The sequence below is a fragment of the Ovis canadensis genome, chromosome 15 (genome assembly GCF_042477335.2).
Source record: "Ovis canadensis isolate MfBH-ARS-UI-01 breed Bighorn chromosome 15, ARS-UI_OviCan_v2, whole genome shotgun sequence".
In the NCBI taxonomy this organism is placed as follows: Eukaryota; Metazoa; Chordata; class Mammalia; order Artiodactyla; family Bovidae; genus Ovis; species Ovis canadensis.
In genome coordinates this window covers 13,037,177-13,050,919 of record NC_091259.1, presented here as the reverse complement: position 1 = coordinate 13,050,919, position 13,743 = coordinate 13,037,177, and the positions used below count along the sequence as shown (strand labels likewise).

The 13,743-nt window shown below is 36.9% G+C and overlaps 1 protein-coding gene across 4 annotated transcripts in view; it reads left to right on the top strand.

The window, feature by feature from the left end:
• The window catches only part of DYNC2H1 (dynein cytoplasmic 2 heavy chain 1), a 493,166-nt gene that overhangs the window by 74,808 nt on the left and 404,615 nt on the right, over window positions 1-13,743 (top strand). For all 4 annotated transcript variants that reach the window (XM_069554796.1, XM_069554794.1, XM_069554793.1 and 1 more), the window contains exons 35-41: window positions 461-684; window positions 1,075-1,190; window positions 2,482-2,681; window positions 3,481-3,745; window positions 5,496-5,703; window positions 8,643-8,772; window positions 11,962-12,117. In XM_069554796.1, the coding sequence (XP_069410897.1) occupies window positions 461-684; window positions 1,075-1,190; window positions 2,482-2,681; window positions 3,481-3,745; window positions 5,496-5,703; window positions 8,643-8,772; window positions 11,962-12,117 (1,299 nt within the window). The remainder of the gene's footprint in view (window positions 1-460; window positions 685-1,074; window positions 1,191-2,481; window positions 2,682-3,480; window positions 3,746-5,495; window positions 5,704-8,642; window positions 8,773-11,961; window positions 12,118-13,743) is intronic.

Below are 13,743 nucleotides of genomic sequence, written 5' to 3'. Positions count from 1 at the left end.
CCCACTAGATAACTCTCAAGATATTTTACTCTTCACTGTCATAGCGTTTATTAACTATAATTGCTTGACTGTAGTATTCAATAGACTATAAATTCCAAAAGAGCATGAACCATTACTGACTTTAATTCAGAGTTGTGTTGTCTCTGTATACTTAAGAAAGCACCTAACACAAGGAAGGCTTTTAATAAACATTAATATTGAATAAATGGACAGTCAAACTGGTTACTGTCACTGAAACTTTCAGCCTCAAAAAACTGAGCATAAAGAATCTCTATGAAGTAGTATAGTTCATAAGGAGTTGATTATATGTTGAGTAGATGCTTAGCACCCTAGTGGTTACTTTTTGCTAAGGTATAAGATGTGTGTTTAGAAATATGTCACAGTAAAACTTCTATTGGCAATATATCTTATAGTTATAGTTTCAAATACTTGATGCCTGTGTTTTAAATTAATATTTCAGGTAGAAATAAATTCTAATTCTGGAATCTTTATCACTATGAATCCTGCTGGAAAAGGCTATGGTGGAAGACAGAAACTGCCTGATAATCTTAAACAACTTTTTAGGCCAGTAGCCATGTCCCGTCCAGACAATGAGCTTATTGCAGAAGTTATTCTCTATTCAGAAGGCTTTAAAGATGCTAAAGTGTTGGGCAGAAAATTGGTAGCTATCTTCAATCTATCCAGGTGAGTTTTCTTGTTTTAAATTTTGAAATACTTTGTGTCTCCAATGATTTGTCCTGGCTATTAATGACCATTTTCCACATTTGTCTAATTATATTGTACCTCAGGTATAGATAGGACAGATTTTAGTTTGAATAACAAAAATGTCTGGCTCAAAAGTACTTGTTTTTAAATACTATTGATTTAATTTCACTTTTTTTTTTCCTGTAAAACATATTTAATGGAGTACTCTAGCTAAACGATATTTATTAGACTAAACTAAATTTCTGATTTATGAAACTAATTTTCTGATTTCTCTGTGTTAGTAGCTGGATTCTGTATCTTTTAGTATGATAATTAAATGAATTTCTTACAGCTATTTGATGCTTTATGATTTCCATGTCTTTACTTAAGGGAACTTTTGACACCTCAGCAACATTATGATTGGGGGTTGAGAGCTTTGAAAACAGTTCTAAGAGGAAGTGGAAATCTTCTTAGACAGCTGAAGAAAACTAGTGTTAAACAAAATGGTATGATTCATTATTTCAATTATAATCTCACTTTTTAAAATAAGTTTTAATTTAGTATAGTTTTAGATTTATATAAAAGGTATACATATAATATAGAGGGCTTCTGAATGTTATGCCCATCCAGTTTCTCCTGTGTTAACATATTAGTATGATACATTTATTAATTCTAATGAACCAATGTTGATTCATTATTTTTTGATAAAGTCCATAATTTATCCAGATTTTTCATAATTTTTTCTTAATGTCCAATCATAACTTTTAAACATGCATTAAATATTAAACATTTGCAGTATGTAGAGGTATATAGTGTAGTCCACTTGTTCTCAATCCTTAATGTGAATTAGAATCACCTAGAGGCTTGTTAGGACACAGATTTTTGGATCCTACCCTCAAAAGTTCCTGATTTTGGTGTCTGAAAATTTATATAGTCTTAAAACAGCAACAGAAACCTTAGAAAAACATGGAGATTTTCTCTTTCAAGGAGATAGTATACCAAACAAAATTATTCTTTTAAAGAGATATTTTAAGATTTCAAAAAAATGCCTTTTAACCTAAGAATAATTTTAGATTTATTAAAGTTGCAAAGTTGGCATTTCCATTGTTTCATCTTATTTGTTGTTGTTTAGTCACAAAATCATGTCTGATTTTTTTTATGACCCTGTGGAGTGTAGCCACCAGGCTCCTTTGTCCGTGGAATTTTCCAGACAAGAATACCGGAGTGGGTTGCCATTCCTTCTTCAGGGGATCTTCCCGACCCAGGGATTGGACCTGTGTCTCCTGCACTGGCAGGTGGATTACAGGCAGATCTTTACCACTGAGCTACCAGGGATGCCCCCTTTACTGTGGTACATTTGTCAAAACTGAGAAGCTAAGGCTGATACATGAGTATTAACTAAAGTCCAAACTTCGTTTGAATTTCACCTGTTCTGTCACTGCCGTCCTCTTTCTGTTCCGAGGTCGGCTCTAGGGTGCCGTGTTGTGTTAAGCTGCCATGTCCCCTTGGTGTACTCTGCTCTGTGACAGTCTCTCAGTCACTTTTTGTTTTTATTAATTAAAGTCTGGGTACCCTGGAATTCAGATTTTATAGAAAAGTGTTCAGAACTCAGTAATACTTGTTTTTCAGCAGTTAAAAGATAGTTGAGTAAGCTTGCTAATTAACATAATAGCATATGCCATAAATGTTACTAAATTCTAGTATGTAAGTTACTTACTAATAGTGCATATCAAGGCACTTAACAACTTTACAGTCATTAGATTCATAACTAGTTTTAAAATGAAACTTTTTTTCTAGTTAATGAAAGTCATATTGTGGTACAAGCACTGAGACTTAATACAATGTCAAAGTTTACATTTGCTGATTGCACTCGGTTTGATGCACTGATTAAAGATGTGTTTCCTGGAATCGACTTTAAAGAAGTAGAATACGATGAACTGAGTGCTGCACTAAAGCAGGTCTTTGAGGAGGCCAATTATGAAATCATACCCAATCAGGTAACTGTTGAGAATACTTCATAATATATTGATCCTTTCTCCTGGTTAATTTTTATTAACTACCTTTATCCTTTATTTTTCAGCTTATCTTTCACCTTTCAGTTTAAATCTTCCTCACTCTTTGAAGCCTTCCCTAATTTTTGAATCTAAATTAGATCCCCTAGCTGTGTGCTTTCTTTACCTTTGTAATATATACATTTTAATGTTCAATTGGATGATTAATATAGATTCTCTCCCACCAGATAGTTGTCTCCACGAAAAGTGGGATCCATGTCTATTTTACTGTTTTATTCCCAGTGCCTGTATGGAGTCTGGCACTAATATCAATAGATCTGTCATATGTATTTTTGATAGTTGATTATGTATGATTTAAACTTCGACAGTATCTTAGGAGAACTTCACTTTAGTAGGTCTTTTTATGAAGCAAAAATGAATGTTCAAAATGAATACCTTTTCCTCAGAATTTTTTTTTTTTTTTTGGAGAGAGACAGGATATAAATGAATGAATCAACTGGCAAAGTGAATAAAATATTGAATATATTTTGTTTGAATGATTAAATGAGGGAAGACAACCGTGAACATTTGATAACTTGCTTCTTTTAAAGAAGTATGAAATTAAAGATCATGTTGTGTGTTCAGATTTATTTCATGATTCTTTTATTTACGACTTTATCTTCCATTGAAGAAATAAAAGGTTTAATTTATATGTTTGAAATAGAACAACTGTTACAGATTGAAAGTGAAATTGTGTATGATTGTACATGGTAAATCATATATGAATATATTTCTTTTCTACTAGATCAAGAAGGCTTTAGAATTGTATGAACAGTTACGCCAGAGGATGGGAGTTGTTATTGTTGGCCCAAGTGGTGCTGGAAAATCTACTCTTTGGAGAATGTTAAGGGCAGCACTTTGTAAAACTGGCAAAGTGGTAAAACAGTATACCATGAATCCCAAAGCTATGCCTAGACATCAGTTACTAGGCCATATTGACATGGATACAAGGGAATGGTCTGATGGTGTTTTGACAAATAGTGCTCGTCAAGTAGTTCGAGAACCTCAAGGTTGGTCTCTGTTGTGTGACTCATTGATTTATTTTAGAGGATGTTAGAACTTGTCTGTAATTCTGTCTTTTTTGAGTCTTGTACATGACCATAACCTGCTGTATTGTGATCTACATTGATATTTCACTTTGGAGTAAAAGACATGTTATTGTTTTTATCTGTACTCTATAGCAAAACTTTTATTATAATAGAAACTTCCAAGTAATCTGGGTAAATTGTAGTTCATAACTAGATCTATTGAATAAATATAACATCTTTGCTTAACTGATATTGTAATGCCTCATAAATAAGCAAATTGACAAATTTTTATTTGGGATTAAAATTTGTGTGTGTACACGAACTTACCACTTTGAATACAGCACTTTCAAGAATTTTGAAAATTTAAGTCATGTGATTGTAAGCTTCTGGTCTAAATTTTTGGCTTGGTATTTAACAGAATTTTTAGTCCTAATCTAAGAATACTCCCTACTTTTTGTTAGGTCACAATTTAACAACTTGCTCACTGCTTCTCCCCTTTGAAGTTACCCTTTTATATATAAAAGAGATTTGACAGTGGTGTATTTTTTACTTCTCATGTGGAACACTGAAGTGTAGCTTTCTCATATTTCTTTAAAGCACTATTACATGGAAAGCATTCATACATTCTAATGACATGGTGGAAGACAAAATGCAAAGAATATCTCACAAGCCTGTGGAAATAGAAATACCTAGGTCTTACTTAAAGCTCAACATTCAGAAAACTAAGATCATGGCATCCAGTCCCATCACTTGATGGCAAATAGATGGGGAAACAGTGGCTGACTTTATTTTATGGGGCTCAAAATCACTGCAGATGGTGATTGCAGCCATGAAATTAAAAGATGCTTATTCCTTGCAAGGAAAGTTGTGACCAACCTAGATGGCATATTAAAAAGCAGAGACATTACTTTGCAAACAAAGGTCTGTCTAGTCAAGGCTATGGTTTTTCCAGTAGTCATATATGGATGTGAGAGTTGGAATATAAAGAGAGCTGATCGCCGAAGAATTGATGCTTTTGAGCTGTGGTGTTGGAGAAGACTCTTGAGAGTCCCTTGGACTGCAAAGAGATCCAACCAGTCTATCCTAAAGGAGATCAGTCCTGGGTGTTCATTGGGAGGACTGATGTTGAAACTGAAACTCCAATACTTTGGCCACCTGATGCCAAGAGCTGACTCCTTTGAAAAGACTCTGATGCTGGAAAAGTTTGAGAGGAGGAGGAGAAGGGGACGACAGAGAATGAGATAACTGGATGGCATCACCGACTCAATGGACATAGGTTTGGGTGAACTCCGGAAGTTAGTGATGGACAGGGAGGCCTGGTGTGCTGTGGTTCATGGGGTCGCAAAGAGCTGGACACAACTGAGTGACTAAACTGAACTGAAGGTCTTGCAAACCATGTTTTCTTTTATTGAGATTTCAGTTCTGTATGTTCATTAAATAAATAGAACCTTCAGTTCAGTTCAGTTCAGTCACTCAGCCTTTACCATGGAGTATATCATTGGGTCTTTGTCCAGCTGAGCCAGGATTGCCTATGGGTTCTCCACACATTTGTAGTATAAATTCACATGAAAAACTTCAACTTGTTCAACCCTTTGTTCTTTATATTTGGCTTCAGAAATATAAAATAATATGAAAATTGCTTCTAAAGAATAATAAATTTTTTTATTCTTTAATTTTAAATATTATTATCCTTATGGTTATTTTGCTCTCTCTGATGTTTGTTTGAAAATAGATGTTAGCTCGTGGATAATCTGTGATGGTGATATTGATCCTGAATGGATAGAATCTCTGAATTCTGTTCTGGATGATAATCGACTACTCACTATGCCCAGTGGAGAAAGGATTCAGTTTGGCCAAAATGTTAACTTCGTATTTGAAACTCATGATTTAAGTTGTGCCTCACCAGCTACCATATCTAGAATGGGAATGATCTTTCTTAGGTAAGTGCACTTGTATACATTGTGTTAGAATATTTTCAATTATTATTTTGGTTTCATAGCTAAGTGACATAAGTGATACATGAGTAATATGTGAATATTTGTTTTTTTCATTGTTTATTAACTTCTTTGTTACGTTTTTATTCATTCAGAGTTCCTGTTTATTTAGTTGAATTATTTCAGCAGTATAGTGGTATCACAGGAGAAGGACATGGCAACACACTCCAGTATTCTTGCCTAGAGAATCCTATGGACAGAGGAGCTTGGTGGGCTGCTGTCCACAGGGTTGCACAGAGTTGGAGATGACTGAAGGCACTTAGCATGCATGCATTGGCGAAGGAAATGGCAACCCACTCCAGTGTTCTTGCCTGGAGAATCCCAGGGATGGAGGAGCCTTGTGGGCTGCTGTCTCTGGGTTCACACAGGGTTGGACACGACTGAAGTGACTTAGCAGCAGCAGCAATAGTGGTATCACAATTACTAAATAATTATTTTTTGTTTGCATAAATGAAACAGCAAGTATTAATATTTGTTTTTTCTTTTTTCTATAACTTTTCTTTAAATATTATGAATGAGTTCAGAGAAGTGAACATACTACTTATGAGCTGGAGGCTAGTAATTTAAAGCTGAAGGCAGTGGCACACCACTCCAGTACTCTGGCCTGGAAAATCTCATGGACGGAGGAACCTGGTGGGCTACAGTCCGTGGTTTGCAAGAGTCAGACACGACTTAGCCACTAAACCACCACTGACAACAAAGACTTTATGCTGAAAAGTGTTTAGCAGCTTTCCTTTGTCTGTTTTGAGTGTATCTAATGTAATTTACATATTTACCTTTGATCTTTTATTTCTTTTCCTTATTAAACTGGATAGAAATGTGGGAGGAGAAATTCAAGGACTCAGTATTTACTCGTGTTACTGTGAAGCACTGGAAAAGGACAGGAGAAATGACAGAATTGTGGGCCCTTGTAACTTCTAAAGTTATTAGTCTACAAGTTGTTTTTACTATGATTTCTATAAATGCATAACATGTAATTCAGAGAAGGCAATGGCAACCCACTTCAGTACTCTTGCCTGGAAAATCCCATGGGTGGAGGAGCCTGGTAGGCTGCAGTCCAAGAGGTTGCTAAGAGTTGGATACAACTGAGCGACTTCACTTTCACGCAGTGGAGAAGGAAATGGCAACCCACTCCAGTGTTCTTGCCTGGAGAATCCCAGGGACGGGGGAGCCTGGTGGGCTGCTGTCTGTGGGGTCGCACAGAGTCAGACACAACTGAACTGACTTAGCAGCAGCAGCAACATGTAATTTTGAATAAGATGTCAATATTATGTATAATTTCAAACATTGGATGTTACTCAAATAATTAAGTGCTTTGCTAAAAAAAATTAGATTTTACTTTAGCATGATTTTCAAGTTTCAGTAGTGGCATGGGAATTTAGGTGGTCAGCTTTTTTGGAGATAGAGAAAAAGAAAAAGTATTTTTAAAGATCTGCATTAAGATGCAGTGCAGCTTGTCTAATGTGCATCTGAATCACCTAGGGATATTGTTAAAGCAAAGATTTTGCTTCATTAGGTCCAGGATGGTACTTGGGATTCTGTAGACCCCACTTTGGGTAGAAATGGTTTAGATCACTTTGTGGCTAACTTGTAGATGTGTAATTCTTCTTTAATTTATACTTACAATGATAGAGGTGAGGTTTATTTGGTTTGTTTTATAGAAAATAACATTATATATGTACACACACTTATATATGCTTATGTAAGTAGAAGTAGTGTATATACACTTACATATATAGAAGTAACTAAAAAATGAACTCTTGTATACTAGCAGATAGAGTGGATATGTAGAATAATGTTTATTGGAGCAGAAATTTATTTTGAAAGTAAATTTATGATTTACTCCTAAACAATTTTTTTTGGTCTTTTAGTTTATTATTTTTTTAAATTTTTTCACTTTATAATAGTGTATTGGTTTTGCCATACATTGACATGAATCCACCACGGGTGTACATGAGTTCCCAACCCTGAAACCCCCTCCCACCATCCTCCCTATATCATCACTCTGGGTCATCCCAGTGCACCAGCCCCAAGCATCCTGTATCCTGTATTGAACCTAGACTGGCAATTCGTTTCTTACGTGATAGTATACATGTTTCAATGCCATTCCCCAAATCATCCCACCCTCTCCCTCTCCCACAGAGTCAAAAAGTCTGCTCTGATTCAAATGTATTCTTTTTGATGGCTGAGTAATACTCCATTGTGTATATGTACCACAGCTTTCTTATTCATTCATCTGCTGATGGACATCTAGGTTGTTTCCATGTCCTGGCTATTATAAACAGTGCTGCGATGAACATTGGGATACATGTGTCTCTTTCTATTCTGGTTTCCTCGGTTTGTATGCCCAGCAGTGGGATTGCTGGGTCATAAGGCAGTTCTATTTGCAGTTTTTTAAGGAATCTCCATACTGTTCTCCATAGTGGTTGTACTAGTTTGCATTCCCACCAACAGTGTAAGGGGATTCCCTTTTCTCCACACCCTCTCCAGCATTTATTGCTTGTAGACTTTTCACCTATGGACACCTTATCTTCGACAGAGAAGGCAAGAATATACAATGGGTTAAAGACAATCTCTTTAACAAGTGGTGCTGGGAAAACTGGTCAACCACTTGTAAAAGAATGAAACTAGAACACTTTCTAACACCATTTACAAAAATAAAATGGATTAAAGATCTAAATGTAAGACCAGAAACTATAAAACTCCTAGAGGAGAACATAGGCAAAACACTCTCCGACATAAATCACAGCAGGATCCTCTATGACCCACCTCCCAGAATAGTGGAAATCAAAGCAAAAATAAACAAATGGGGTCTAATTAAAATTAAAAGCTTCTGCACAACAAAGGAAACTAAACAGTTTTTAATGTTTGTTAATATGTTTCAGTGATGAAGAGACAGATCTTAATTCTCTGATAAAATCTTGGTTGAGGAATCAGCCTCCTACATATAGGAATAATCTTGAAAACTGGATTGGGGATTATTTTGAAAAGGCATTACAATGGGTTCTAAAACAGGTAAGATAATTATAATATTTCATAATTATTTAGGCAGAAAGTATAATGACTGACTGTTGGTTACATTCAACCGCCTTTTAGTGGCATTCTGACAGAATGTGGGGGTGTAGTGAAGGGTAGATGTCTTCACTGCTCTCCCACTGTATTTCATGGTATAACTTCTATTGTGTTACATCTTAAAATACTTTAATTCTTCCATCCCTGATACCTTGCAACACTTATCTAAAAATCTTGAAAACTGGCATGCCTTTTGAAGTTCTACTAGCAAAATGATCTTTCTGCCCCATTTTACTATGTCAACAAGTACTTGCCTATATATCATGCTAAATATAATGACAGTATTAAAGTGGAGAAACATGATGAGTTATTTATAATATTATTGAAACATTTGTTTATTTAGCAAAAATTTATTGCTTTTCAAATAGATGTCCTTGATGAAACTTATCTCATTTGTGTCATTTCACCCAAGTCCCTAGTCCTCCACCATTCATCTTTACAAAGTCAGGAAAGAAAAATATTTAGAAAACTAAAGAGACTTCAGGGAAGAGCCACTCCCCCCAGCCCTCAGTCTGACTGAGCTGTCTGCCTCCTTGTGCTTCTGCAGCAGTGTACTACGCCTTTCAACTATAATTGCTTTCATGCAACTGCAGGCACCTTGAGGGCAAAGATTAAGCCCGTTATACTCCTTATTGTATCCCCAGAGGCAGAGTCTGGTAATAACAGTGTGGTGAATAAGAGTGTACAAGCTTGCGGCCTCCCTGACAGTCCTGTGGTTGAGACTGCACCTTCCCGTGCAAGCGGTATACTTGTGATTCCTGGTGGGGCAGCCCACCAGGCTCCCCCGCCCCTGGGATGCTCCAGGCAAGAACACTGGAGTGGGCTGCCATTTCCTTACTCGGCTTCCCAAGTAAGATCCCACGTGCCTCATGGCCAAAAAACATAAAACAGAAGCAGTATTTTAACAAATTCAATAAAGACTTTAAAAATGGTCCACATTAAAAAAAAAAAAAAACTTAGAGAAATGAATATATGAGCTTAGTTAAATAACTGATGCCTATGCAGCACCTTTTCAGTAGGTGTGTTGTTATTTTGTGAGTATAAAACAAACAAACCTAACCATGCTTTCCAGGACAGGTGCCCTGAAGTCATCAGCTTGCATGCTGTCAAGCGTTGGAATGAGCGATGTAGCACTGCATAGAATGTATTGGCTGTTTGACTCTCCCCTATTTGGGATTTGTGACACAGACACGATGACAGGATAATATTTTTAAACTATAGAGTGGATAACCAAAGATTTAGTTAGAAAATAAAGTGATTCTATTCTCAGGTCCTTGTTCTTGTTTGAGTTTATGTGTTGAGTGTTCCTTCTTTCTTGATTCTGTGCTTTGTTTACCATGTTGAGATTCTGAGAGAGATACCATAATGAATGCTCTAGTCAAGTGTTGATTTTATTTATAAGTAGAGCTTTGCTTTCTTATATTTAGCAAATTAGACAATCTAGAGGAAGATATGTCAGTTTCCTTTTCCTTTATCTTGCCTTTAAAGCTTAGGACTCAGTATGGCCTAAGGCGCTGGATTTCTGTCCATCTCCTTCTGTTTTCCCCCCTTTTCCCATCCTATTTCTGTTCTTTGAAAATTATTTATTATGCAGGCAGAGAGATTTTTTAAAATGTAAATTTAGTCATTTTATTCTCTTAAAGTTTAAAGGCACTGAAGATATAATTTGCACTCCTTATCATGGCCTATGCAGTTCCACATGCTCTGGCCCTTGCCTGCCTCTCTGTCTTGAATCACTCTGGCTTTGCTTGTTCAGGAATATGTTTCTTTTAATTCCTTAAGTGTGCCCATTGCTTACCATTGCATATGCTGAGTTCTCTGTATGCCACATAGGTCTCACTCTTCAAATATTAACAATTGTCATCTTCCTTAAGGACACCTTGAGTCCTCAGCCTGAGTTATCCTTTCTCAAAACACTCTCTTTTTCTGCTCTATAACTTCTACCACAATGAATTAACTATTTTCTCTACTAGACTTCTGGAGAAGGAAATGGCAACCCACTCCAGTATTCTTGCTTGGAAAATCCCATGGACAGAGGAGCCTGGAAGGTTACAGTCCATGGGGTTGTAAAGAGTTGGACATGACAGAAGCGACTTAACATAGCATAGTATGTCTGTTAGAGTTGACTTCCATTAAAACAAGCTGCTGCTGCTGCTGCTAAGTCACTTCAGTTGTGTCTGACTCTGTGCAATCCCATAGGCGGCAGCCCACCAGGCTTCCCCGTCCCTGGGATTCTCCAGGCAAGAACACTGGAGTGGGTTGCCATTTCCTTCTCCAATGCATGAAAGTGAAAAGTGAAAGGGAAGTCGCTTAGTCGTGTTTGACTCTTGGCGACCCCATGGACTGCAGCCCACCAGGCTCCTCCATCCATGGAAGTTTTCAGGCAAGAGTACTGGAGTGGGGTGCCATCGCCTTCTCCAATTAAAACAAGTGCTCTGTTTAATTCTCCCTTTAAAAAAAGCTACCTAGCACTACATACAGATTCTAACCATTACTGGTTTTCCCTGTTAACTACACAGGGCCCCAGAGGCCCATGGATCTCAATAATCTATACCACCTGAGTCCAAAAGTTTCATTTTAAAATTCTGTATAGAGGAAGAGCTCCAAATTGTTTTTAAGCTGCCTTTACTAATGTTTTTTGGTCCAGAACCATTAACCTAGCCTTTGCCTCTAGCTTCTTTTTTTTAAAATTAGTTAATTTATTTTTATTTTTGGCTGTGCTGTTTCTTTATTGCTGTGTATGGGCTTTTTCTAGTTGTGGTGAGCAGGGGCTACTCTGTAGTTGAGGTGTCTAGCTTCTTTTTTAATTATCAAGAAGAAATGAGGAAGTGTTATATTTAGACTGATATTCATTGATTTACCTTAAAAATTTTTTTTTCAGGTTTAGGAAGTAAACAAACTGTGTATTTATTTGAGGACTTACACTTACAGCTAGAAATACACAATTGTATTTTTATTATTACTCTTTATTTTCAATGTTTATGTATAAGTTGAAATCTAAATTTTCTACAACTTGAGTAGTGGGATAAATTTAAATATGATCCTTGAAAAGATGAGTAAACAATCTGTGTATGGTGTTAATTTGCTTGTTAATATTTTCCCTTTGTCTGTAATATGGATTTTAATCAACAGAATGACTATGTGGTAGAAACAAGTTTGGTTGGAACTGTGATGAATGGATTGTCACATCTACATGGATGCAGAGATCACGATCAATTTATTATTAATCTCATAAGGGGTCTTGGTGGAAATCTGAACTTGAAGTCACGTCTGGAATTCACCAAAGAGGTAGTACACATTTAAAGCCCATGTTTAATCAACATTTTTTGTTAATTTTCATTGACCCTGGGTATGTGCATGCATGCGTTCTAATAAGTCGCTTCAATCGTGTCTGACTCTGTGCAACCCATTGGTGGTGGTCTGCCAGGCTCCTCTGTGGGATTCTCCAGCCAAGAATACTGGAGTGGGTTGCCATGACCTCCTCCAGGGGATCATCTCAACCCAGGGATCGAACCTGCGTCTCTTACCTCTACCTGCATTGGCAGGTGGGTTCTTTACTACTAGTGCCACCTGGGAAGACCTGGATATAGCATTTGGAAGTTACACGTTTAATACAATAATAATACATTTATATTTGGCTTCCCTGGTGACTCAGTGGTAAAGAAACTGCCTGCCAGTGTGGGAGAAGCTAGTTGGATCCCTGGATTGGGAAGAACCTCTGGTGAAGGAAATGGAAACCCACTCCAGTATTCTTGCTGGGGATATCCTGTGGACAGAGGAACCTAGTGGGCTACAGTCCATGGAGTCTCAGAAGAGTCAGATATGACTTAGTGATTAAACAATGACAGTATTATAGTGAAATGGTTCTTCAGAGGGATGTTAAATGTGACTAAATGAGATGATCAATGTAAAGTGCACTTGGAAACAAGTAATAAACAGCAATGTTGGCTGCTGTACCTGTCTTTAAAAGTAGCCTAATTTTCAGCCTTGATTGGAGTGGAGTTTGAGAGAGAATGGGTATATCTATATATATGGCTGAATCATTTCACTGTTCACCTGAAACCATCATAGCATTGTTAATTGGCTATACCCCAACATAAAATAAAAAGTTAAAAAAAAAGTGGACCAATTTGACTTCATAGGAAGGACTCTTTTTTTTTTTTTTTGAGAAAGAGAATTAAAACTTATGAAGCCAAAATACTATGTATTATTTGATTCTCTTAAACCATTGTTTAATAAGATTAAGTGGTGGGATTCTTTCTCAAAAGAAATTATTCTTAGAAGCACAATATTTAATAAAACAGAGCAAACTGACATGCTCCAGGTAGAGTAGGAAGCTCCTAAGTCTCTCTCTCTCACTGCTGCTGTCACTTCTGAGAAACCTCAAACCTCAGTCGCTAGCTCTCTGACTGCATGTTTTGAAATCTGCTTCTTCCACATTTGCACTTTGGCCTGTCAAATGTGAATGAAGTTTTAGATTGAGAAGGCTCAGACTCTGTTTAGTATGGACTTCTCAGGTGGTTCAGTGATAGAGAATCTGCCTGCCAATGCAGGAGATGTGGGAGATGAGGGTTCCATACCTGAATGAGGAAGATCCCCTGGAGGAGGAAATGGCAACCCACTCCAGTATTCCTTCCTGAAAAAGCCCCCCCAGACAGAGGAGCTTGGCGGGCCACAGTACATGGGGTCGTAAAGAGTCAGACACAACAGACACTGAGCATGCATGAATACATTTATGTACAGATTTTCTTTGAATTATGATGGGATTACAGCCAGATAAACTCATCATAAGTTGAAAATATCCTAAGTTGAAAATGTATTTACCTCCTCTAACCTATCAAATATCATGACTTAATACAGTCTGTCTCAAAGTGCTCAGAATGTTAGCCTACTGTTGGGCAAATCATCTAACAC